This window comes from Microtus oregoni, unplaced genomic scaffold (assembly GCF_018167655.1).
Source record: "Microtus oregoni isolate MIOR12 unplaced genomic scaffold, Mior012 000017F_ref0000208, whole genome shotgun sequence".
In the NCBI taxonomy this organism is placed as follows: domain Eukaryota; kingdom Metazoa; phylum Chordata; class Mammalia; order Rodentia; family Cricetidae; genus Microtus; species Microtus oregoni.
The window spans coordinates 27,986,817-28,013,240 of record NW_024543076.1 but is presented as its reverse complement, the minus strand read 5'-3'; the positions used below and the strand labels follow the sequence as shown (position 1 = coordinate 28,013,240).

At 37.6% G+C, this 26,424-nt stretch overlaps 1 protein-coding gene across 2 annotated transcripts in view; it reads left to right on the top strand.

The window, feature by feature from the left end:
- Arfgef1 (ADP ribosylation factor guanine nucleotide exchange factor 1) overlaps positions 1 to 26,424 on the top strand; it is a 98,647-nt gene that overhangs the window by 50,524 nt on the left and 21,699 nt on the right. For both annotated transcript variants that reach the window (XM_041667432.1, XM_041667431.1), the window contains exons 15-25: positions 1,228 to 1,339; positions 1,543 to 1,748; positions 1,985 to 2,069; positions 7,949 to 8,120; positions 10,892 to 11,043; positions 14,956 to 15,084; positions 16,123 to 16,281; positions 16,494 to 16,644; positions 21,623 to 21,713; positions 25,545 to 25,585; positions 25,678 to 25,847. In XM_041667432.1, coding sequence (XP_041523366.1) covers positions 1,228 to 1,339; positions 1,543 to 1,748; positions 1,985 to 2,069; positions 7,949 to 8,120; positions 10,892 to 11,043; positions 14,956 to 15,084; positions 16,123 to 16,281; positions 16,494 to 16,644; positions 21,623 to 21,713; positions 25,545 to 25,585; positions 25,678 to 25,847 — 1,468 coding nt within the window. The remainder of the gene's footprint in view (positions 1 to 1,227; positions 1,340 to 1,542; positions 1,749 to 1,984; positions 2,070 to 7,948; positions 8,121 to 10,891; positions 11,044 to 14,955; positions 15,085 to 16,122; positions 16,282 to 16,493; positions 16,645 to 21,622; positions 21,714 to 25,544; positions 25,586 to 25,677; positions 25,848 to 26,424) is intronic.

The following is a 26,424-nucleotide window of genomic DNA, read 5'->3' as shown; positions in this document are numbered from 1 at the left end:
TCAATTGCTTGGGCCATAGGTGTCAGGAATATACTCATCTTCTAGCTTCTCCAGTGTTTTAATTTTTAAATTTTGTAAGTCTTCCCTAATTACCTTTTGTACTTCATTTGGAACTCCTCTTTTATTAATTTAAATGTCCTCTCTTGTTGTTTTGGCTAGTTCTCCATCTTGTTCATCTTTTCACAGAACCAACTCTTTGGTTTCTTTTCTTTTCTCTCTCTCTCTCTTTTTTTTTTTTTAAACAAGGTCTTACTATGTAATCCCAGCTGGTCTTGAACAGGTTATGTAGGCCTGGGTGCCTGATTGGCTTCACTTACTCAGAACCTGTGCCTCCTAAGTGCTGGGATTGAAAGACATGTACCCTTAGGATCTATGACCTGCCTAATATGGGTTTTTCACGAGGTTTATAGTACTAGGCATGAATTTCCTCCTGTGAAACAGGTCTTAAATCCAGTCTCTCTAATTTAATTGTTTGAGTTTTTGTTTGTTTGTTTGTTTTTTGTTTTTGTTTTTTCGAGACAGGGTTTCTCTGTGGTTTTGGAGCCTGTCCTGGAACTAGCTCTTGTAGACTAGGCTGGTCTCGAACTCACAAGATCCGCCTGCCTCTGCCTCCCAAGTGCTGGGATTAAAGGCGTGCGCCACCACCGCCCGGCAATTGTTTGAGTTTTTATTTGTGTCTTTTGTATATGTTTACGGGGTCATGTATGCCAAAATATGTGTTGGAGTCAGGACATTTTGCAGATGTCAGTTCTTTCCCTGGATCATGTGGACCCCAGATATCGAAATCAGTTCAACAGGCTTGGCTGCAAATACCTTTACCTGCTAAGCATCTTACATGCCCAGGTATTCAGCATAGTCTCCAAATGCATTAGGTTTAGGGAATTCAGTAAGATATATAGGGATAGATGAGAGAAGGGGGTAAATTGAAACTATACTGAGGAAAACGTTATGTGATAGTCTAATCTGTTTAGGTATCTGTGGCGAGTCAGAAGGTACAACATACTGCAGTGAACTGCCTCTGAAGTGATCTGTGTCTGTGCTAATGATATACTTCCATTTGAAGTCTTTCCTAAGAAGAAAAAATAAACCTGTGCCATGTAATGATTCTGTGTGCATGTGTGTTGGTTCCTGTTTTCTATATGCAATTAAGAAAGTAATTTACTGTATTTCAAAATCTCAGGAAGTATGAGTAGTTCTCTTTTTAATCTTTCTATTAACTTCATCTAGATTTAATAAGAAACCAAAGAGAGGAATACAGTATCTTCAAGAACAAGGGATGCTTGGCACCACACCTGAAGATATAGCTCAGTTCTTACATCAAGAAGAAAGACTAGACTCTGTAAGAATACCATTTTATTTCATTCTAACCCACTGTCTACAGTTTATAAGCATATTAAAACAGTTGACTTGTCACTTCAGTCTGGAGCTTGTATAGCCAGGTAGTCAAAACTTGTGGTTCTTGGGATTTTCTGCTTTGTAAATGTTATGTGGAAAATGGAACATGCCATTGAATATTAAGTTATCTCCTTTGGTTTACATTAGACTCAGGTGGGTGAGTTCCTGGGAGATAATGATAAATTCAATAAAGAAGTCATGTATGCATATGTGGACCAACATGACTTTTCAGGAAAGGACTTCGTTTCAGCCCTCCGTCTGTTTCTGGAAGGATTCCGTCTTCCAGGGGAAGCTCAAAAAATTGATCGATTAATGGAAAAATTTGCTGCAAGATACCTAGAATGTAACCAAGGGTAAGTAAGATGTGTATACTTTTTGATGGTCAGTTATATCCATGGTAGTCAGACCCCTTCCTTAAGACAGTTTATATGGTCTGCTGTTTGGCAATGTTAAGACAAATTCATCTATAATAATAATAATAATACATGAGCGTGTTAATCCTGAGAGAGAACATTAAGAATAGGGTTTGAAATGACTTGTTTATAATAAAACAAAGCTTATAATGTGACACAGTATTTTTATTTTTCAGACAAACCCTTTTTGCTAGTGCAGATACTGCTTATGTTTTGGCCTACTCAATTATCATGTTGACCACAGACCTTCACAGTCCACAGGTATGTTTTTATCTACAGCAATATATACAGTAAGTAGTGAGTATTAAATGTATTCTTTTAAATCTGTTAAAAAAAAGATACAATTATAAAAAAAATAAATAAATAAATAAAAAAAACTATTCTAACATTCAAAGATACTATCCATATATGAGAGCAAATATGCTGTGCTTGCCTTTGTGATCTGGATGACTTCACTCCAAATGATAATTTTAAGCTCTATGCCTTTACTTGAAAATTATCCTTGGGGATGCTATCATATGATAGATGTATAGTCAGTTTTTTGAGAATATTCCAGATTGATTTCTAAAGTGGCTGTATCAAGCTCCATGGCCACTAACAATAAATATTCCTCTTTCCTATACCCACACTAAAAAAAAAAAAAAATCTGTTAAGTATTAGTTGAAATTTAAATTTATGTGGTTAAACCAATTGCCAGAATTAAAATGATAGCCATTTGGTATTTATTCTAATAAACATAAAAGTATTTGTAAAATATTTGTGAGTCTCATGATTCAAAGTTACACAAAAGTTAAAACAGATTTTAACCTAAAGAATGTTTTAGGTCTTTTGAATATTTATTACATAGAAACTACTGTATGTTATCTGCCTTTTTAAAAATACATTTCAAGTATGAACAGCAGTAAGATTAGTATTTAAGAGATTATATAGGATATAATAGGATAGATTATATAGTACTATTGGAATTGCACTGAACCCCACAGATGTGGTCAATCTTGGTGTCGACACACACACAGAGATAATATTGTCACATCTCAGTTATATGTTATTTCTTTGCCTTTTAGTGTGTGTCTCTGAGAGAGACACACTTGAAGCATACTCACTAGCATCTTAACTAAACATTGAACAAACATTGAACTACATGTGTGTAGGAAGTGTCCCAACTTAGTGACCGTACTTAACAACCACAGTTAACAGCTACTTGACTTCTGATACCTACTTTAAGATGTTGCTTTTGAAGTTTACAGTACTTTTTGCTTGATTTCTAAAAAGCACATTTTGGTATTATTATTAAATTGTCTCTATGAGTTAATTTATAAGAATTTTTTAGCTATTAGTTGGGTATAATGATACACATCTTCAGTCTCAGGACTCAGGAGGCAAAAGCAGGTGAATCTCATGAGTTCCAATCCCAGTCAGGGCTACAGAGTGAGACCTTAGTTTAAGCATATGGGAATAAAATTTAAGAATAATGTGTTCCATACAAGATTTCAAGAGAAGAAAAGTAGAACTGGTTGACATTGCTTTCCAGAATCCCACCATGGTGGCAGTGTGCAGCATGTTTGAATGACTAAAAGCAATATTTTCTCTGCTCCCAAGGGAGCCCTTACCCAAATACAGACACTTAACAGTTACTTCTTATTTTCCATAAGACATTGCCCTGTCTCCGATTGTCACAACTCCAAAACATTTCTCCATAATTTCAGGTGATTTTGGTCTTCCTTTACTTCAAATTGTGATCACTTGGATTTTGTTTTTTTTCTATTTTTCCTTTTTTTTTTTTTTTGTTTATAAGCATCTATCTGTCAGAACTTTAGGTAAAATGTCTTGCTTTTTGTTTTTTAAAGCCAGGACCTGAGATGAAATTTAGAAGTTACGATATTCTTCGGTTTAAAAATTCAGTTTAAAAATTCGTGATAATATTTTTGCAATTTTACAGGGTAAGCATTCCTGTTCAGATTTCAGCGTGTTAAGATTCTACTTGCGTAGCCGGGCGGTGGTGGCGCATGCCTTTAATCCCAGCACTCGGGAGGCAGAGGCAGGCGGATCTCTGTGAGTTCGAGACCAGCCTGGTCTACAAGAGCTAGTTCCAGGACAGGCTCCAAAACCACAGAGAAACCCTGTCTCGAAAAACCAAAAAAAAAAAAAAAAAAGATTCTACTTGCGTAGTAATGTAAACTTAAGTCAATATATTTGCCGATTCTATTCTGTCTTATACTATGTTATAGATAGTGTTCTGGGCTTTCCCACATTAGACCTGTAAGCCTTGCTGCATTATTGCTCTGTGTGCTTTAATGTTAGTCTATAAGGACCTTACCTTTAGAAGTCCACTAATTCTTGATGGCAGGTGGCAGGAATGTGCCTAATTAAATATTTCTTCAAAAATATATTAAGACAACTGGGTTTTGTCTGTCTTTTTTGTTGGAGATTGAGTATAATAGACTTTGCTGTGTTAATTCCATGTTTTACAATTTTGCTACCATCTTTCAGATTACCAACTTGTAGTCCATTGCTTTATTAAGTTGAACCTCCCTGTTGAGGATGTTTAAACGAGACAAAACATTCTAAAGAGTCTTTTTTTTTTTAATTGAGAAAAGGAAAAAAACAAGTTTACGCCTCCTCCCAGCCTCCCATTTCCCTCCCCCTCCTCCCACCCTTCTCCCCCTCCCCCTACTCCTCTCCCCCTCCCTCTCCAGTCCAAAGAGCAGTCAGGGTTCCCTGCCCAATGGAAAGTCCAAGGTCCTCCCCCCTCCGTCCATATCTAGGAAGGTGAACATCCAAACTGCTAGGCTCCCACAAAGCCAGAACATTAAGTAGGATCAAAACCCCGTGCCATTGTCCCTGGCTTCTCATCAGCCCTCATTGTTCGCCATGTTCAGAGAGTCCGGTTTTATCCCATGCTTTGTCAGTCACAGTCCAGCTGGCCTTGGTGAGCTCCCAATAGATCAGCCCCACTGTCTCAGTGGGTGGGTGCACCCCTCGTGGTCCCGACTTCCTTGCTCATGTTCTCCCTCCTTCTGCTCCTCATTGGGACCTTGGGAGCTCAGTCCAGTGCTCCAGTGTGGGTCTCTGTCTCTATCTCCATCCATCACCAGATGAAGGTTCGATGGTGATATGCAAGATATTCGTCAGTATTGCTCTAGGATAGGGTCATTTGAGGTTCCCTATCCTCAGCTGCCCAAGGAACTAACTGGGGACATCGCCTTGGGCTCCTGGGAGCCACTCTAGGTTCAAGTCTCTTGACAACCCTAAGGTGGCTCCCTTAACCAAGAATTGTGCTTCCGTGCTCCCCTATCCAACCTTCCTTTATCCCAATCATCCTGTTTCCCCAAGTTCCCCCCATCCTCCCCTTCTCACTTTTCTCTCCCCATCTCCCCTTACCCCCATCCCACCCCACCCCCAAGATCCCAATTTTCTCCCCGGCAATTTTGTCTACTTCCCATAGCCAAGAGGATAACTATATATTTTTCCTTGGGTTCACCTTCTTACTTAGCTTCTTTAGGTTCACCAATTGTAGACTCCGTGACCCTTATTTATGGCTAGAAACCAGTTATGAGTGAGTACATCCCATGTTCATCTCTTTGGGTCTGGGTTACCTCACTCAGTGTAGTGTTTCTATTTCCATCCATTTGCATGCAAAATTCGAGAAGTCATTGTTTTTTACCGCAACGTAGTACTCTAATGTGTATATATTCCACACTTTGTTCATCCATTCTTCCATTGAAAGGCATCTAGGTTGTTTCCAGGTTCTGGCTATTACAAATAATACTGCTATGAACATAGTTGAACAAATGCTCTTGTCATATGATAGGGCATCTCTTGGGTATATTCCCAGGAGTGATATTGCTGGGTCCAGGGGTAGGTTGATCCCGAATTTCCTGAGAAACCGAAACACTGATTTCCAAAGTGGTTGCACAAGATTGCATTCCCACCAGCAATGGATGAGGGTACCCCTTCCTCCACAGCCTCTCCAGCAAAGGCTATCATTGGTGTTTTTGATTTTAGCCATTCTGACAGGTGTAAGATGATATCTCAAAGTTGTTTTGATTTGCATTTCCCTGATCGCTAAGGAGGTTGAGCATGACCTTAAGTGTCTTTTGGCCATTTGAACTTCTTCTGTTGAGAAGTCTCTGTTCAGTTCAGTGCCCCATTTTTTAATTGGGTTAATTAGCATTTTAAAGTCCAGTTTCCTGAGTTCTCTATATATTTTGGAGATCAGACCTTTGTCTGTTGCGGGGTTGGTGAAGATCTTCTCCCAGTCAGTAGGTTGCCTTTTTGTCTTGGTGACAGTGTCCTTTGCTTTACAGAAGCTTCTCAGTTTTAGTAGGTCCCATTTATTCAATGTTGCCCTTAATGTCTGTGCTGCTGGGGTTATACATAGGAAGCGATCTCCTGTGCCCATCTGTTGTAGGGTACTTCCCACTTTCTCTTCTATCAGGTTCAGTGTGTTCGGACTGATATTGAGGTCTTTAATCCATTTGGACTTGAGTTTTGTGCATGGTGATAGATATGGGTCTATTTTCATTCTTCTACAGGTTGACATCCAGTTATGCCAGCACCATTTGTTGAAGATGCTTTCTTTCTTCCATTGTATACTTTTAGCTCCTTTATCAAAAATGAGGTGATCATAGGTTTGTGGGTTAAAATTCGGGTCTTCTATACGATTCCATTGGTCGACTTCTCTGTTTTTATGCCAGTACTACACTGTTTTCAATACTGTAGCTCTGTAATACAGTTTGAAGTCAGGGATGGTAATGCCTCCAGAAGATCCTTTATTGTATAGGATTGTTTTGGCTATCCTGGGTTTTCTGTTTTTCCATATAAAGTTGATTATTGTCCTCTCAAGATCTGTGAAGAATTTTGATGGGACCTTGATGGGGATTGCATTGAATCTATAAATTGCCTTTGGTAGAATTGCCATTTTTACTATGTTGATCCTCTCAATCCAAGAGCAAGGGAGGTCCTTCCATTTTCTGGTGTCCTCCTCAATTTCTTTCTTCAATGACTTAAAGTTCTTGTCAAATAGATCTTTCGCTTCCTTGGTTAGAGTTACCCCAAGATATTTTATGCTGTTTGTGGCTATCGTGAATGGTGAAGCTTCTCTGCTTCCATATCCTTTGTGTATAAGAGGGCGGCTGATTTTTTGGAGTTGATCTTGTATCCTGCCACATTACTAAAGGTGTTTATCAGCTGTAAAAGTCCTTTGGTGGAATTTTTGGGGTCGCTTATGTACACTATCATATCATCTGCAAATAACGAAAGTTTAACTTCTTCCTTTCCAATTCAAATCCCCTTGATCACCTTATGTTGTATTATTACTATTGCTAGAACTTCAAGCACTATATTGAAGAGGTACGGCGAGAGTGGACAGCCTTGTCGTGTTCCTGAGTTTAGTGGGATGGCTTTGAGTTTCTCTCCGTTTAATTTGATGTTAGCTGTCGGCTTGCTGTATATAGCTTTTATTATATTTAGGTATGACCCTTGTATCCCTAATCTCTCCACATTCTAAAGATTCTTCATCCGGGTCACCTAGTATAAGGCAGTTGTTGTGATAACTCAGAAAATGTTAGGTAGTTTTAAATAATACTCAACTATTGTTATTTTTGCATTCCCTTTTTGAGATAATGAAATTCCATTTCATTTGCATTGTTCATGTCATTCTGAACTATAATTTGAATCCTTTGGTGTTTCTAATAGTTTGTAGGGGCCTTTCTATGAACCTACTAGAAGTCTTGTACACTTGGGCCAAAATCAAGTCACTTTTTTATTCCTCCTTCCTTCAAATTATTCAGTATTATGCTCGGTAAAGCATATGCCAGCATGTATCTTTTACATTGTCCTTGTTTTCCACAACTTTCATCTTTATATACATTTTGTTGAATATTTTTCATTCTAGACTTGAGAATACTTAGTCTCTTAAACAGCTATTCTAATTCTTTGTTTGTTTGTTTGTTTGTTTTTTGAGACAGGGTTTCTCTGTAGCTTTGGAACCTTTCCTGGAGCTCACAGAGATCCTTCTGCCTCCCGAGTGCAGGGATTAAAGGTGTGCGCCACCATCGCCCGGCTAATTATTTTAATTCTTAAAATGAGTAAACCTTTTATGTGAGTTTTTAGAAATGATAATGGTTTTTCATGTCTAGGTTAAAAACAAAATGACAAAGGAACAGTACATTAAAATGAATCGAGGTATCAATGACAGTAAAGACCTCCCTGAAGAGTATCTATCAGCCATTTATAATGAAATAGCTGGGAAGAAAATATCAATGAAAGAAACAAAAGAGCTAACAATCCCTACAAAATCAACTAAGCAGAGTAAGTAGAGTAATCCTATCTGACTGTTCATGGAAAGACATGTTAGGTGCGTTCTGTTTCTGGAAGTGGTTGTTTTAAGACTGGCTCCTCTGAGTGTCTAAAAATGATCTGTAACGGGGGAAGGTGTGTGCTTGGGGATTTTTGTTTTGATTTTTTGTTTGTTTGTTTGTTTGCTGTTTGCTTAATTTAAGAAACCATGTGTGTGACTTGGCTATTTTGCTGAGAAATGTTATGATGTTTGATGGAGGAAGGTCATTAGTTAAAAAATAAAGAAACTGCTTGGCTGGCCCTCGTAGGTTAAAACATAGGTGGGAGGAGTAAACAGAACAGAAGGCTGGGAGGAAGAGGAAGTGAGCTCAGACTCAACAGCTCTCCTCTCGGGGGCAGACACCTCAGAGAGATCCCATGCTCTGCTCTCCCAGGTAGATGCGATAGCTCTGCTCTGCCATTCTCCCCTCTCCCGGGTAGACGCATGCAATGAAGCAAGCCGTCAGGTCAGACATGCTGAATCTTTCCCGGTAAGACCAGGGCTACACAGATTATTAGAGATGGGTTGATCGGTGCAAGAGTTAGCCTAGAAGAGGCTAGATAGAAATGGGCCAAGCAGTGTTTAAATGAATATAGTTTGTGTGTTGTTATTTCAGGCATAAGCTAGCAGGCGGCCGGGGTCAGCCCCGCCGCTCCTATTACAACAGATGGTAATGGAGCTGTCTTTTTTTTTTCCCAAGAAGAAAACACTGGCTAGTGAGTTAAAAACTAGGTAGTAACGTGTGTTAGGAGTGTTTACATATTAACTTGTCCATTCATCAGTTCATCTCAGCAGGGATTTGGAAATTAAAGAAATTGCTTAGAGGACACTGAAGAGATGGCTCAAAAATTAAAAGCATTTTGCTGTTCTTCCAGAATATCTGGGTTTGGTTCCCAGCACCCACATAATTGCTGACAACCATCTGTAACTCCTGTGAGGGGATCTGACTCTTCTGCCTTACTTGGGTACCAGGCATGCATATGGCAAACAGACATACGCAAAACTCTCACATAAAATTAAAAAATAAAAAGTCTTCTGCTTTCTCATCATCTATAAGCAACATAATTCTGTCTTTTTTAAAATTAAACCATAACACATACATGGAAGCTGGGTGTGGGCATGACTAGAAGAAGTAGGAAAAGTTGTAGTATCAGTGTTGAGGGTGACTATGTCAGACTGTATTAGAATGCTGTTGACTCCTCTGTCTAACAGTACTAGGAACCCAGCACTGCTCTAGATATTCTGTATACATGTAGACAGTGATGTTTAATTCAAACTTAGCTCTGACTGCAGGATGGGCATGCCTGGGCCTATGAGTGTTATAGTGGCTCTAGAACGTTTCTCGTTCAGAAAGAAGATTCTACCCTTTCTAAGCACTTTTACTTGAAGTGAAATATCAATTTGAACATATTATTGGTAGCAAAATATTTTTAACATGAGGCAATTGATAGGTTTTTAGGATAAATCTGTTTTGAAATTTTAGAATTTTAAGAACCCCGGGCATTAAGGAGATAATGTCAGTGGAGTATAACTGGCCTTATCCTTTGTCTTTTTTAATATTCAGAAAGAATATTAAGAAATTCTCTGTGTTTATAGACAAGGAAACTCAAGCACAGACAGATTAGGAGAAATAATCAGAATTATTTTTTCTCTAGTAGTCATACCTACCTACGTAGTCCTGCCTCTACCTTCTCTCATCACATCTACTTTTAACATTTACTTATGTGTAAAAATAGAGAAAAAAGAATTATGTTGCTTGAAATCTATGCAATGTAAAAACTTTTTCAATAACTACTTATAAAACCTAAGAGATAAGTGGAAAAGACAGATACTGAGCTGGGTACCACTGGCTCTTAGTCTACTCCAGTATCGAGTAAAAGTCAGCACTGCATCCAGTGGTGCTTTTCTTCTAGCATTGGTGTTTTAAACCTTCAGCTTTATGCTTAAGCAAATATCTGTTTCCTGCTTTGATTTCATTTGGCCTAGAGTTTAACACCCCAATACCATACATTTTTCTCTTCTTCATTATATCTATGATGGGTGAAGTCAGTGAGAAACCTGATAAGGGAAGAAGGTGTGGTGTACTGGGGATGCTAAAATTACGAGAGGGTCAGGGCAGTGCTATTTTCGGTTTTTTGTTTTGTTTTGCTGAGGACAAATACCAGTGTGTTTACCTCTCTTCTGTTCTCCTGTCCTGTGTTTGGTTCCTTTCCTTGATACTTTAATTTTGAGTGTTGTACTCTGAGGTTTTCACTTACTCCTAACTATTTATTAGTCCAGTACTCTACCATCCTCAAGGTGCAATTTACCCTTTAAAAAAGTGAAAATTCAAAGGGAGAAATTTCAGTGGTGTTGCACTTAGCTAGCATGAGCAGGACCCTTAGCATAACTGTCAATCAGTCAATAAATAGGTAAATTGGGTGGTTCTGTTGGCATTTAGTATGTTTACAGTGCAGTACATCCATCTCCTCTGGCTAAGACTAAAACATTTGGTTACTCCAAAATAAAACCCTGCACCCATAGATTAATGCTAGAGTTCCCTCTGCCTTTGCCCTGGCCAGCACCAGTCTACTCTGTCTCTCTGGGTTTACCTGTTTCAGATACTTCATGTACATAGAATCAAACAGATCATACTGTCTAGATTCTTAGGGCTAATATTAATTAATGTTAATTACTGGCATTTACTTTAAAAGTGTCATCTTAAAGTACTTTCTATTTTAAATGGTAATATTTCTTATTTCAGATGTAGCCAGTGAAAAGCAAAGACGACTTCTGTATAATTTAGAAATGGAACAGATGGCCAAGACAGCTAAAGCACTCATGGAAGCTGTGAGCCATGTTCAGGCGCCTTTTACAAGTGCAACACACTTGGAGCATGTGAGGCCCATGTTTAAGGTTAGAATTACTGGTAACTTTGCTACAGTATATATTTATATATAATTTTGCTTAGCATATTTTAAAAATATAATAATAGAGTCTGTTTGACCTAGAAGATATCCCCTGGTTGTTTAGAACTTAATTAATATAAATTATCTCTTTATTAAAGAAAGTGAAAGGTGGTATGCAATGTAAGTAATTGGTAAGTGTATAATTTCAGAAATAAGAAATAGAAAGCTTTAGAGATTGGTCAGTAATCCTTGACTTGTTTTTTCCATTTAAATGATTTATTCCTAAGTCTTTGGTATTCATCTCAATTTCAAAGTGATCCTGAAGCTCCGATTCTCGTCAGCACTTCTATCCTCAGAGTTAATACGGGGGTTCTGAGCAGAACTGAACACTAGCTCATACATTAGGAAACAGATGGGAATGCCTTCTCTGCAATATAATTGATATACCACCGTCACTTCATTGAAGGAAACTAACTTTGCCCTCTCCAAGAAGCTATCAATTGCAAATAGCTTCATGACTCGAGGGTAGGACTTCATGGGCACTATTCTTCCACTGTGCTGTGATTTTTGTCTGACTTGAGTTTGTACGGGTTTTGTGCACGCTGTCACAGTCTGTACATTCATATGTGCGTATGCACTTTTGTGTCTGGAAAACACTGTTTCCTTGAAGTCATCCACCGCTTCTGGCTCTTCCTGACCCCTCTTCCACTTAGATCCCTAATCTTATGGGGGAGGGAGCTGTCATATAGACATTCCATTTCAAACTGAGCATTTCAAAGTCTCTTATGCTCTGCATGTTTGCGAGTTTTGATCCTTATGCTACAAGAAGCTTCTTTGTTGAAGGTTGAATAATGCACTTATGTCTGGATGTCGCAATATGTTATCAGGAGTCACTTTGTTGCTGTGTTCATTTAGCAGAGTAATGGTAGGAGTTGTCCCCTAAGACCCATTATCTACATCTAGTCTTAGCTTCTTGACTTTATTGACAGTGTCAGTACGCATTCTATCTCATGGAGTTGGCCTTAAATCCAGTTTTTAAAAAGTGGTTGGTTACTCCTATAACGTCCATGCTACTGATGCACTAGTGAGCATACCTTGCTAGGCAGGTCTCTATTGTAGCTGGGTAAGATAAGTACTTTTCTCTTCCAGTAGCAAATCTAGCACCTTCCAGCACTGTAAACACTAACCAGTAGGGTTGAGGCTTCCAGTTCAACACTAGCTATATTTTTCCTTCTCTGTGACGTAAGTGTGTGGTGTCTTCAGTGATAGGGTTTTAACTGTCAGGTTATGGAGGGTAAGCAATAGTATTGTCAGTAGCCTGTGACATTTGGGGTGTGAAGGATGGGGATCCTGTGGCATCACATTAGCCAACAACTAAAATATATGGACCCCATTCCTGGTACTGGGTGTTTTATTTAGTAGTTTATAATGTCTAGTTGGGGTATTATTCCCCATTATATGGTTAACTCCATTTAAACTCTTTTTATATATGTATATATATTTAGGAAATAGGTAGATTTCCATATAGCTTTTCACAGGGCCTTTAGTGTTTGTTATCCCCCTCCATATTTCCTCCACCCTGCCCTCCCACCACTGCCCCCATTTAATCCTCCTATTCTGACTTTCCCCATTTTTCACTCTACTCTAGTTCCCGTCCCTTGGACTAGTTCTACCCCACTAGTCCTTCACCAGCTACCTAACCTCTGTAGGTTTGTTTTTCTAAATGAAACACACATATATAAAGTATAAAATTAACATCCTATATGAGACAAAACTTGACTTTCTGGGTCTAAGTTATCTCATTCAGAATGATTGTTTTTAATCCTATCTATTTTTCTGCAAAGTTCACAATTTCATTTTTCTTAACAGCTGAATAATATTCTATTGTATAAGTGTATCACATTTTCTCTAGCCAGTCATCCGTTGGCAGACATCTAAGCTGTTTCTGATGTCTATTTTGAATGAGCAGCAATAGAGATGGATAAGCAAGTATCTCTGTGGCAGGATGGAGCATCCTTTGGCTATATTCCAAAAGTGGTAGTGCTGGGTTTTGGTAGATTGATTCCTAACTTCCTAAGGAACTGTCTCAATGATCTCCATAGTGGCTGTAAGTTTTCACCCCCACCAGCCATGCAAGAGCATTCCCTTTACCCTATGTCCTTACCAGTGTGAACTGTCATTTTTTTAAAAGCTAATTTTGGCCATTCTGACAGATATAAGATAAAATCTCAAAGTAACTTTAATTTGCATTTCCCTAGTGACTAAGGATATTGTACATTTCTTTAAGTGTTCTCTGCCATTTGTGTTTTGTCTTTTGAGAATTCTGGAGGTTTTTTTGTGCCACATTTTTCAATTGGATTTTTTAATCAATTTTTTTAGTTCTTCATATGTACTAGATGCTAACCCTCTGACAGATGGATAATTGGTAGAAATTTTTTTCTCCTTCTGTAGGCTTCCACTTCTTGAATAATCGTGTCCTTTGCTGTACAGAAGCCTTTTAGTGTCACGTGGTCCTAGTTACTAGCTGTTGATTAATGCCTGTCCTATCTCAGTCCTATTCTGGAACTTTTTTCCTGGGCCAGTGAGTTCAAGCATATTCTCTACTATTTCTTTGTCCAAATTAGGGTATAAGGTCTTATGTTGAAATTTTTGATCATACATATTTTAATGTAAGCATTATTTCATGAGGGAAGAGACTATGTTCATTTCTAATATCTAGTAAAGTTCTTGGCTTATAATTCCTCAGTAAATAAGTTGGTTGGGGGACAGAACTAGAAAGTAAATTTATAATTTTCTAGAATGTGGTTTATGATATTACTAGATATAAGCATATGCATGAGAACATTTTATATCTTGCTAAATCTTATTTTAGGGAGATTTATGCAGTTATGAACAAACAATAGTTTTACTATCTACTGAGTATTATTTAGGTATAATTTGATCTATAAATACTGTTCTTGATGCTTGCACATTATCTGGGAGCAGCATCTTCAAGTGTTGTACATGTAGAGTGAGGCCGAGGAAGAACCAAGGTGCTGCAGCTTGTGTGCTGTGCACAGATTTTATCGTTTGCCTTTAATCTTTCTGGACTTTAAAAGAAAACTCCAAGGAACTTGTGTTTCTTAGAAGTGCTACAAGTTTCATGACCCTATAAAAATTAATCTCTTCATATCTATAAGACACTGGTAAAATATTTTCATCTTTGTAACTTTATATACTTACAGCTTTGCTGCTCAATGAACTATTAAAAGCAACATAACTCATTATCAGATGTTTCAGAGTTAAGTGGATTTCTGTTGTTATCTATGCTAAGTGAGTACTCTACCATTGAGCTACCCTACCAAGTCCTTTTCTTTTTGAGAAATTGTCTCGCCAATTATCTCAGATCATCCTTGAACTCATTCACAGTCCTGACTCCACGTCTGAAGCTCAGATTATAGATGTGGACCAGAGCCTCCAGATGAGTAAATATTTTAAAATACTGTCCAACTAGGAATCAAATACAGCTTCTTAATATAAGTACTTAATAGTAAAAGAAAGGCTGAATGATGTTTGCAGAGCAGGCTTTGAGAAAAGTAGGGCCACTTGTTGCAAGTAGGAAAATGACTCAGAGGATTGTATTGGAGCTAAAGAGTCAGGGTTATTGCAAAGGTCAGCGCCTGCAAAGAGAAATGAATTTTAAGTCAGTGATACGACTTTATATGAATGTTAACTATTCCTGTGTTTTCATTGTTGTGAATAATTTATAACTACTGTTCTTAAAATGAGCCTGTGGTTATTACTGAATTTATGATCATTTCCATTTTTTTTAAGTTCAAGATACATAATTTTATCCTTTCTTTAAGAAAGCTTTCACACATACTGTGCCAAGATTCTCAATTACCGCTTGATGTTCATGGTATATTTTAAATTTTTCTAGCTGGCTTGGACTCCTTTTCTGGCCGCTTTCAGTGTGGGTCTACAAGACTGTGATGATACTGAAGTAGCCTCTCTTTGCCTAGAAGGGATAAGATGTGCGATCAGAATTGCGTGCATTTTCAGCATCCAGGTAATGGAATTTTACTTTCATGGCAGGTTTGGAAAACACATGCCATCAGTAGCGTTCAACACTTGGTATTTTTTCCTGACTTCCTTAAAAACCAACTTCACATTTGTGATGGAATTAAATGAATAATTTCTGAGAAGCTCTTTCAGAGCAGTTCTGTATGGTATTTTTCTAGCATTGTAAGTATTTGTTTTAGATACCTTTTGGCCTAAGCCTCAGAACTAGTTATCTTTAAAAGAACCAAATTGTAGTATGAATTCTAATTGGTCTTAACAATAAAAACCTGGAGTCAGATATTGGGGTAAATGCTGAAAGATGAAAGAAGTAAAGTAGGAGCCACAGTCGCTTGTTACCAGTAACTCTGTGTAGCTGTGGAATCTGTCCTGGAATTCACTCTGTAGACCAGGCTGGCCTTGAACTCACAGAGATCCCCTTGCCTCTGCTTCCCACGTGCTGGGATTAAAGGCGAGTGCCACCACCGCTTGGCCTCTTTGATTAACTAATGGCTAGCTCAGCACCCTGATCCACTAGCAAGCTTTATTTGTTAGAGTACAAACAAGGTATTGCCACACCAAGTACCTAACGTAACTTTCCATTAAAGCAGCCTTTGTAGGACTTTATGGACTTTAAGGATGACTTTTAGCTAGATTCTTTTTTTTCTTAACCCATTTAATACATTGTGAATGTTATGATTTAGTATATTACAAAATACAGCCTAGCTGTAGAGGAAAAAAATGAACAAATTCATAAAGCAGGTTTTTGCTAATATAATTGAAAAATCTTTTTCAGTAAATTTGTTGTCACTGTATGAATTCATTTGTTGACTACTGAAAATCAATCTTCAAATGGTGTCTAAATTTAAGAAATTTATGAACTTCCTGCCTTATTTTAAGATTAATTTTTTTTTTAGTTTTGTTTGTAATCCATGGCATGTCTGTTAAAATTTACTAAACACATAGACAGTTTGTTCAACATGAATTAGAGGTCAGTCAGTATTCTGTATTTTCAACCATGTAAATAAAATTTTCCCTTTTTTTGTAGTTGGAAAGAGATGCATATGTCCAAGCACTAGCCAGATTTACCTTGCTTACAGTGAGTTCTGGAATTACTGAAATGAAACAGAAGAATATCGACACAATAAAAACACTCATCACAGTGGCTCACACTGATGGAAATTATTTAGGAAACTCATGGCATGAGGTAGAAATTCTTTTAACTTTGCAATTCAATTTCTAAAATGAGTTGATGCTAGATATTCTACCACTAGTAGGCTTAAGTGTGGAAAATAATTTAGTATATTTTAAATAAACAGCATTTGGTAATGATTTATAATGTAATATGTGTTTAAATCCTAACTGCATATATTTTAAGATATATATTAAAACCTCCCTTTTTTTCCTTTTATACTAAAGATCCTGAAGTGTATCAGTCAGCTGGAGCTGGCACAGCTTATAGGAACTGGAGTGAAGCCTCGCTACATTTCCGGGACAGTGAGGGGCAGAGAAGGGTCACTCACTGGAACCAAAGATCAGGCCCCTGATGAATTTGTCGGTCTGGGACTTGGTGAGGGGTTTTTAAATTATTTTTAGAAAATATCAAAATTTGTTTTTAAACCTCTGGGTTATGTAATTTTTATTGTGCCAATGAAATATAATTAGAGAAATGTGATAAATTGCCCTTTGCCTAATGTAATAGAGAAAAGCAAGATGACTAAGTAGCATTTGAATCCAGGGCCCCTGGAGATACTTAAATCCTGGCTGCTCAAGTTCCTTCCATAAAGAGTATAGTATATCCATATAACCAACACATACCCTGCTGTGAACTTTAAATAATCTCTAGACTGCTTATAATACCAAATAGAAACAAATCGATGCAAATAATTATACAATATGCATAGAAATAAAACCCATTTTTAAGTGTAGTACAAGTAAAATTTTTCTCCCAAATATTTTTATTTATATTTTGTATTTACTTAGTTATTTACTTCTTTCTTTGTTTCTCTGTGTAGCCCTGACTGCCCTGACTGCACTTGAACTCAGAGATCGACCTGTCTCTGCCCCCCAGTGCTGGGACTAAAGGCCACCACTGCCTGACTTCATTTGATGTTTTAAATTAAAATATAATTAAATAACTTTTTCCTTTGTTCCCTCTAATTTCCCCACAGAAATTCCTTCAGATATTTTTGATAGATATGAAACTCATATGTGGAGGGAAAATTGTATATGAAAGAAGTCTGTAGCTTTATGTTTTAGGAATAGAAACTTTAAAATCATCAAGAACTCAAGCCTTGGGAGGGTCAGCCAGACAGATTACTTAGCCTTGCTTGCTGTCAAGATTCATAACTGAGAGTTGGGTCCTTATTTCCATCATTGCAGAAATAACAAACAAAAACACCACCCCAAATATAAAAATGTTGAGCTGGTCATGGAAATGCACACCATAATCCCAGCATCTGGAAGACTGAGGCAGAAAGATTACAGGTCTGAGGGTCGCCTGGTACACAGTAAAATTGTCTTAAAAGATTCATAGTATATAAATTTGAATTAGAGACCTTATGGTGTATATTAGTATTGGAAAATTCAGTTAAGTCTTTAAGAATATATATAGCACATCTTTCTTATCCTAAATATAAGTAATTTGGTAAGATGAGAATTGTTTGTTGCTATTATACCATTATACAACTCTCTGAAAGATATTACATGTTTGTGAAATAGATTCTTTGAGTTGCTAGACATTTTAGATGTTCTTTGATTTCTTTAATTATTTTAATAAATGGTTATAAATTACATTAAATATAAAAGTTTAAGATGCTCTTAGAATGTATATTTCAATTGATACACAAAACAAGTTATGTAATGACTGACACTGTTTCCTCTTAAAATGTTTCCTTCATTCGGTTCCTGCTTGCTGTATATGTTAAATGTTCCTTGGCCCTGTCTCCCTCCACCTCAGTTACTCTTGTCATGTACTTCATGCTTTCATCCTTGACTTCTTGTCTGAATAGAAATAGACTCAGTTTATGTTCCACATCTTTTTCTGTTTCAAAAATAGGAAACACCTATTATTTCTTATTGGACTAGGTGACACTTAGGTATTTGGGGGAAATGTAGAACATGTCAGTCTTCTAAAAGGATAAATCATTCTGTTTTACTGCATTTCCAGGCATGGTCGTATATCCCATAATCCTAGCCCTGGGAGAGCCCCTGTGTGCAACAAGAAAAAGAAAAAAAGTAGTACATTAACACCCATAAACTCCATTTCTAGTTTCTTTAGAGCTTGTTTGGAGGTTTGGGTATAGAGCACAGCTATTCATATATACTAACAAAAACAAAAAACCAGTCTTTATAGGAGAAGTTGTCCTCTTGATCTGAGCACATAACTTTTGGGAAGGATATACTTGGAACTGTGAGAAAAGAAGGGAACACCCAACTAGTCAGCCATATTGGCCTAAGAATCAACCCTATTTATTAGTGGGTTGACGGATGTCAGAGCTGAATCAGCCTTACGTTCTCTAGTGTCGTCATGCTGCATCTTCTGCCTTTCTCTCCCTTCTCTGTGCTTCTTGCTCAGTTTTTCATTATGGACACATATAAATAAGTTAAAATATGGCGTGGCTCACATGCTTCCATTATTTTAAATAACTAGCCCATCTTTCTGATACCTTTTCCTTCAGGTTCCTTTTATATATAGTTAGCCTCCCAAGTGTAGATCAGTTAACTATTTCATCATACATATGTTATAACCATGAGCCAGCACCATTATCCTCTTCTATATGAACTTTACTCTTAGTTAACAATTGTGTAATTAGTCTATTTCAGCCATGGAATAACCATTATACTGTATTAAAATTTATTGTGTGTGTGTCTTTCTCTGCTGGTAAAGTAACTGAGTACAATTGTATCTTTTTTATATTGTTCAGTTGCTAGCATAGAATTTGAATTCAGTGGCTTAAATGACATCTGTTGTCTGCATTCAGAAGAGAATTTAGTATTTGGTCAATAGGATCAATAAATACTTGTTAAGTACTTACTTTGGTTTTAATATGGATTAGGGTAGAAACATGGGAAAATGTATTTAACTTGAGTCTTTCAGGGAACTTTAGTCTGGGTGAGAAGGCACTATTAACATTCCTAAAGTGGTTTTGTACTATGACTCCCATGGGAAGCCTTACCTTCTCTGAAGAGAGGATGGGGAATGGAGTGAGGGGAAGGTGCAGGGAGTGGGAACAGGGATTGGTATGTAAAATGATCAAAGATTTCTTTTTAAAAAGATAAATAAAAAGAATAAATTCTAATCTGAATAGTACTTTGCTAAATAAGATAAATGAGAACACTTGAGTGAAATCACTTCACTCACATTGGATGTGATGTCAGACACATACTGATTAAAATGTTAAAGAGAAGTACTTAAATGACAGCTGAAGAATTTCTGCCCTAACATAGTAAATAAAAGGACGGTGATGATTTAGGAGTATTGGTCTTGTGAAAGAATGAAGAGATTGTAGAGGGAAGTAAGTCTGAGAACTTTCATCAACCTAGGACTGAGACTGAGGGAGCCTGAACTCTAGGAAGAGAAATACGTAGATGTGAAAAACAGATCTAACGATCTCAATGTAAAATTAAAAATGTTACATACCGCCGGGTGGTGGTGGCGCACGCCTTTAATCCCAGCACTTGGGAGACAGAGGCAGGTGGATCTCTGTCAGTTCGAGGCCAGCCTGGTCTACAAGAGCTAGTTCCATGACAGGCTCCAAAGCTACAGAGAAACCTTGTCTTGAAAAACTTAAAAAAAAAAAAATGTTACATACCTTCTTATTCCAAGAAGGAAGAACCAGGGCACAGTCACAACCAAGTCGAGCAAAACCAAACTCCATTAGTATGAATAACTCGGTGTCCAATGCCGGGGATTTACCCAAGGTCTTCTGGGTTCCAAAAGGCTTGGACGCTCTCTGCAATTCACAGTACCTGTAGTGTTGTGGTCTCAGACTAGCTGTGCTCCACACTGCTGCTGTCCTTGGTGGCCAGGTCTCTGCTGCAAGGGGTCTACATACACCACTTCTGGAACCTTTCCAGGACCTCTATTGCAGCCATACCAGCTCAGCCTCTCTCCATGGCACCTTCAACCCTGGGCTTCTGCTCAGCTGAGGCTGCCTCATCACTAATTGGTCTCCCTGACCTCTCAGTGATAAGCCTCAGCACTTATGGTCCCTTAATGCCTTTAAAAGTGATACCACCTGGAAGACTCTTCGCTATTTCCAAATTCAACTGCCAGTATAAGATATAACTTTAGCTTTCTCTGTGTGTGGACCCTGAGGACACACTTATCAGAAGATGGTACCTCAGTGATGCTGGATTCTTCCTAACCATTACTGCTTTCTCAGCTCAACTGACTGGCATGGTTTGTTGTCATCTCCATCTCCAGATAACACAGATTCTTAATACAAAGTGTCACACAAACAGTCCAGCAGTCTAAAAGGGCCTTTCAAACTTTCCTCTGATACCTCCAGATCCCCATCATTGGTCCTGCTCTCATCATTGTTCTTAGTGACCACAACAGCTCGCTAAAGCTTTGAAAACTCAGTGGCTTTTCCAGACCAAGTTTTCTTCCACAATCCTTCCCCAAAACAGCATGGTCAGGTCTGTTAAAGTGAGTTACCACTTCTGGTAACAATTTCTGTCTTGGTTAGGGTTTCTGTTGCTATTATAAAATACCATGACCAAAAACAACTTGAGGAGGAAAGGGTTTATTTCATATTACCACTTTCAGAGAATTCAGGGCAAGAACTCGAGTAAGGAACCTGGAGGCCCGAACATCATGACGCAGAAACCATACAGGAAGTTTGCTTACTACTCACTTGATCCCCATAGATTGTTCTGCCTGCTTTCTTATAGCACCCAGGACTACCAACCAGAAGGTGGCACCACCCACAGTGAGCTGGGCCCTCCCATATCAGTCATCAATTGTGAAGTACACCGCAGGCCAATCTGGTCTGGGCATTTTCTCAGTTGAGGTTCCCTCTTCCCAAATGACTAGTTTGTGTCAAACTGACATAAAAGTAGTCAGGGTGTATACCAAAGATAATCCTAAAGTACAGTTTAAAATAAAACTAAGGATGTTGTTTTACTGTCTAATATGAAATAGTTTTGGAAGGAGTGGATAGTTACAATATACAGAGAATGTTGAATAAACTCTTATATAAGAGGTTGGAGATTAACAGAATTCTGCTGCCCAACCAGAACCATCTACAGAAGTCAGTAGAGCTGCTGCATTTCTTGGTGTCACACTTCTTAAAAATTAAGGAAAATTTTGCCCGGTATCACCAATTTTGTGATCTAAATTCATAGTGGTTTTAATTTGTGTAACCCTTGCAAGTATGTTTTATATATTATGTAGTACATCTCACTGAGTGCGTGTGTCCTTGCTTTTATTAGTTAAATACCTGACTTTAGAAATGTGTTTTAGAACACTTAGAGCGCTAAGTGCATTCTTTCCTTGAATTGTTTTCTAACTGAAATGGCACGTACTCTCTTATGTGTGGCAGTTGGAGGAAATGTGGACTGGAAGCAGATAGCAAGTATTCAGGAGTCTATTGGCGAAACCAGCTCTCAGAGTGTTGTGGTTGCTGTGGATAGGTAAGGTGTTCACTTCCTCCCCTTCTCACTGGAATACTGTTTCAGCACTATTTTGCACCTTGTTTAAAAAGAAAAAAATATTGTCCAAATAACTTTTAAAAAGTAATATAAGACTATTTTGTGACATGCTGTGATTTAGATGATGATGTACCTTTAATTTTGGTTCTCCAATTATAAAATACAGGAATGATTTTAATTGCATAAAATTGTGTTACAATTGGTACTGGAACTATTAAGGAAATATTCTTGATTTAAAAACTCACAAATCTCTCTAGAAAATTATTCCCTTTTTTCAACTCTTGGAAATTAAGCTTAGTTTATCTTTCTAGGTAAGTGGTGTAAAACAGCACGCTGGATAAAATGAATGGATTTTCCTGGAAATTCTCATTATATGCTTCTTTGGAAAGGTCTTTAAATTTTTTGCATTCTATACATTTCTAGGTATTCCCTTTTTAGCTTGTTTTCTAAAAGAAACGACATACTATTTCACTATAGAATATTACTTTAAAATGCACAGCAAATAGAACCATATTTTATAGCAGTCTTTTGATGGTTCCTTTTTTCCAGGTAATTGCTCTCAAAATTGAAACCACATTTTACAATACTGGTATTCAAATTTGTTAAAACTACTTATGTTTGAAGCTTTCAGACAGCCTTTGATTGCTGATCTTGAGACTCAGACTGATTCATTATTTACTTCAGATAAAACTGTGGCGAGTTGGGGTGGAGCATACCTGTGCATACCCACGTATCAAGTGTCTTTTTCCAACCTTATTTTTTGAAACAGTCACTCATTGGTTGACCTGGAGCTCACCACTTTGGCTAGTGTAACAGAGGATTCTCTTTTTCCACCTCCAGTGCTGACATTATAGGTTGCAGCTGCGCCTGGATTTTATTTCCATGAGCTGGGGATCTAAAAGGTCCTCAAGCTCTTATATGAGCACTCCATCCATAGAGGCACTTTCCCGAGTACAAACAACTAGATTTGTCAGTGGCTCCTAACCCTAAAAGTACTTTCTGGAACTTCTTTCTTGAAACAAATTCCTAGTGTTTGGTGTTGGGTGGTTTGTTTGTTTGTTTGTTTGTTTGTTTTGTTATCTTCCTTGTGTAGATTCTAGAAATACTGTCTATCATCTTGTATTTAGCATGAAGACTTGTGACGTACAGGGTCTTTGACATGTATTATTTTTTATCATTATTTAGGTTAGCAAGAGCTGAGTGTTATTGTCCTCAGTTTACAAATGAGAAAATTGGAACAGAAGGGTTTAAATACGTTGCTCATTCTCACAACTGGCTAGTTTTGTATTGATGTTTACAGTGTCTGTTTTGTTCTCTCATTCATAGAGAAATCTGGGGCGTAGAAAGTGCCTGTGGGTCTGTCCAGAGCCCTTCTTCCTCTATTCAGCTTCAGAGCCGGGTAGTAATTGCCATTTTTGCTCCCAGGCTATCTTCCATTCAAATGATATTTCCGTCTTTTAAAAAGTCATCTTTATTGTCATTATGATAATCTATTTAATATTACAAAAAGCTTGAAAAAGTTAAGGCATGACTGTAAATGTGCCTGCGGGCTGCTGTGCTCTGCAGTGTGGCTGCATTTTAGTGGAACATGGCTAGAAATAGAGCGGCCCCTCAGAGGCTGCCAAAGTGAGTAGGAATTTCAACACCCTTTCTCGGGTTGCACATCCCCTTGCCTTCTACCATCATGACTGGGTCTCCAGAGCCTCTGGTTGCTATGGTAGTTCTCTGTCCATGCCTTGTTCTCCAGTCTTTCCCATCATCACAGCCTGCATCTTTCCCTGCGATTGCAGAGTCTCCATTTTCTGCACTACACTTTACCATTTGCTTCTTTTTCTCTCCAGTTAAATCCTTTCTTATGTCTTTGTCTTTGCTTTTGTTCTTTTATAATGTTTAAATATTTTACCCTGGTATGTTTTGTTTACTGCTTTGCCTTCCGTGAGAATATTTCTAGTTTGAGAGAAATCAGCTGGCTTTTGTGCATAGTCTAGCAGTTTTTACTTTGGTTGATATGAGAACTTTGTAGTTTTTCTGTATTTTTATGTTCTGGGTTCAATCTAACCATTGTGCTAAATGGTATGGAGTTCTCTTGATGTTCTCCCGTGTTTGTCTCTTGATGTTCTCCCGTGTTTGTCTCTTGATGCTCTCCCGTGTTTGTCTCTTGATGCTCTCCCGTGTTTGTCTCTTGATGCTCTCCCGTGTTTGTCTCTTGATGCTCTCCCGTGTTTGTCTCTTGATGTTCTCCCGTGTTTGTCTCTTGATGCTCTCCCGTGTTTGTCTCTTGATGTTCTCCCGTGTTTGTCTCTTGATGTTCTCCCGTGTTTATTTTTTGCCAAGGTTTTTTTTTTTCTTTTTGTTTTGTTTTAGTTTGGTTTTGGGGGGGTTGGTTATTCTGTTTTTCGTTTTGTTATTTTTCCGAGACAGGGTTTCTCTGTGTATCTCTGGCTGTACTGGAACTCACTCTGTAAATCAGGTTGACCTTGAACTTACGGAGATCCACCTGCTTCTGCATCTCTGATTAAAGGCTTGCGCCACCACCATCTGGCTTGTGTTTTTGCCAAATTTTTTAATTACTTACTTCGTTTTACCCAAAAGAACAGTACAGCAGGAGCTGAGATTTTACATTTGCCAATCTGTTTTGTTTCTTATTGTTACACTGAAGATTAACATTAGTTGTATGTGAGACATTCAGATTGTGTTAGAGAAAAACTAGAATATCTTGAAAATGTTTGCTGCAAGTTTAATTCATGTACATATAATGCTGTATAAAGAGTATTTAAGGGGACTTTGAAGTCAGCCTGCTGCAGTTTGAATCTTGACTCTGGCACTTATTAGTTCAGTACATGAGTTTTCTGCTTACAGACATTGCGTTATAATAGCTCATTGATTATTGAATGAATATGAATATATTAACTAGTATATATATATACAGACATATATATATATATATATATATATATATATATATATATATATATGATACAAGGATAGTACTTCCCAGTGATTGGTAACTACTACTCTTAGTACAGTATTTTTAAGATTAATATTTGAGCTGGCTCTGCCTTTGAGGTTTCCCCTTTATCATGTATATCTAGTTTTGAAGTTTTAACTTGAGGAGTGTTATATTTAGTCTCCTCATACTGCTGTATAAAAGTCAGTTCCTGGTAAAAAGAACAGGTTCTGCTTGTGTGTGCTGAAGTCTCTTATGACAGTGATGCAGAAAAGTGCTGAGGAAAGAAGGCTGCACAAAACTGAGTCTTGTAGCCTGTCCTCGAACCCTTGAATGTCATCAGGAAACTGCTTCAGCCAGTTCTTGGGTAAAGTGAGAGTGTTTGTCATTTTTTGCCATATTTAAGTTCCAAATGAATTTTCTAATCAAATGAACATTGCCTATAAAAATAAAATATAACTATCTTAAGATCTTGCTTAGGGTTTGAGATACATATAACTCAGTGGTAGAGCATTTGCTCAAGGCTACTAGTAGATTATCAGTAAAATTTGGAAATCCCATAATTTCTTAGTAAACCAACTCATTGCTTTCATAGATTCATATTTTCTTATCTTTAGAACCCTATGAGGTGCTTGCCTCATATTTGTAGAAACGTAATTAAAGCTACATTGTACACTGCTGAGTACAGAATGTAAGTGGGAAGGAGAAACAGTTCAGACAACTCTTGTTGGTAGGCTGTGTGATGAATAAATATTCATTTGGCCTTCTTAAAACACCTGAGAACTGTTAATACTCCAAGCCATTACTTTTGAGCTGGCATAACAGAAGGAAGACTTCTTAAGTTTTTTAATTGTCTTTTTCCCCAGAATATTTACGGGATCCACACGGCTAGATGGAAATGCTATTGGTGAGTGTGAATATTTATTCTACTCCTATTCCATCCTTTTGGCTCAAAAGCTTTAAAATTAAGATTAAAATGTAAATGTGTTTATTTTTTAGTTGATTTTGTTCGTTGGCTTTGTGCCGTGTCCATGGATGAATTACTTTCCACTACACACCCAAGAATGTTTAGTCTACAAAAAATAGTAGAAATATCATACTATAACATGGGAAGAATACGACTGCAGTGGTCTCGCATTTGGGAAGTTATTGGAGATCATTTCAATAAGGTATTTGGGTAATTATAGTATTTGTTTACATTTGCAGTATTTTTCTTTGTTTAAATTTTCCTAGTCATAATCTGATTTTTATTTCTTCTAAGCAGTTGTTTGTTACAGTTGTATAATTAAATGTAGAAAACCTTTCAGGATCGTCTTACAAACTTTTATTACCAGCGCTTTAGGTAGGTTGAGGCAGCTTGGGTTACATGTATAGCAAGATCCTGTCTCAAAAAGGAAAAGGAAGGGCTAGAGAAGTGGCTCTTGCAGAGGACCCAAGTCCAGCTCCCAGTGTCCACGTCTAGCAGTTCACAATCACCTAGAGTTAAAACTCAAGTTTCGGAGAAATGAATACTGTTTTCTACTCGACTTCCTTGGACGCACACACACATGTACAAATACACACATAGACGGCACAAATGCACATTCACATATAGTTTTTTTTTTAAGAAAAGCAAAAACTTTGGGTTGCTTTCTTTTTAGAAATGATTGCTGAAACTTTTGACAGTTTCACTAAAATATGTTTTCTATTTTTCGCATCCTGGTGCCTCTGTGAAGAACCTAGGATTCATCTTCTTCTGCTGATTGT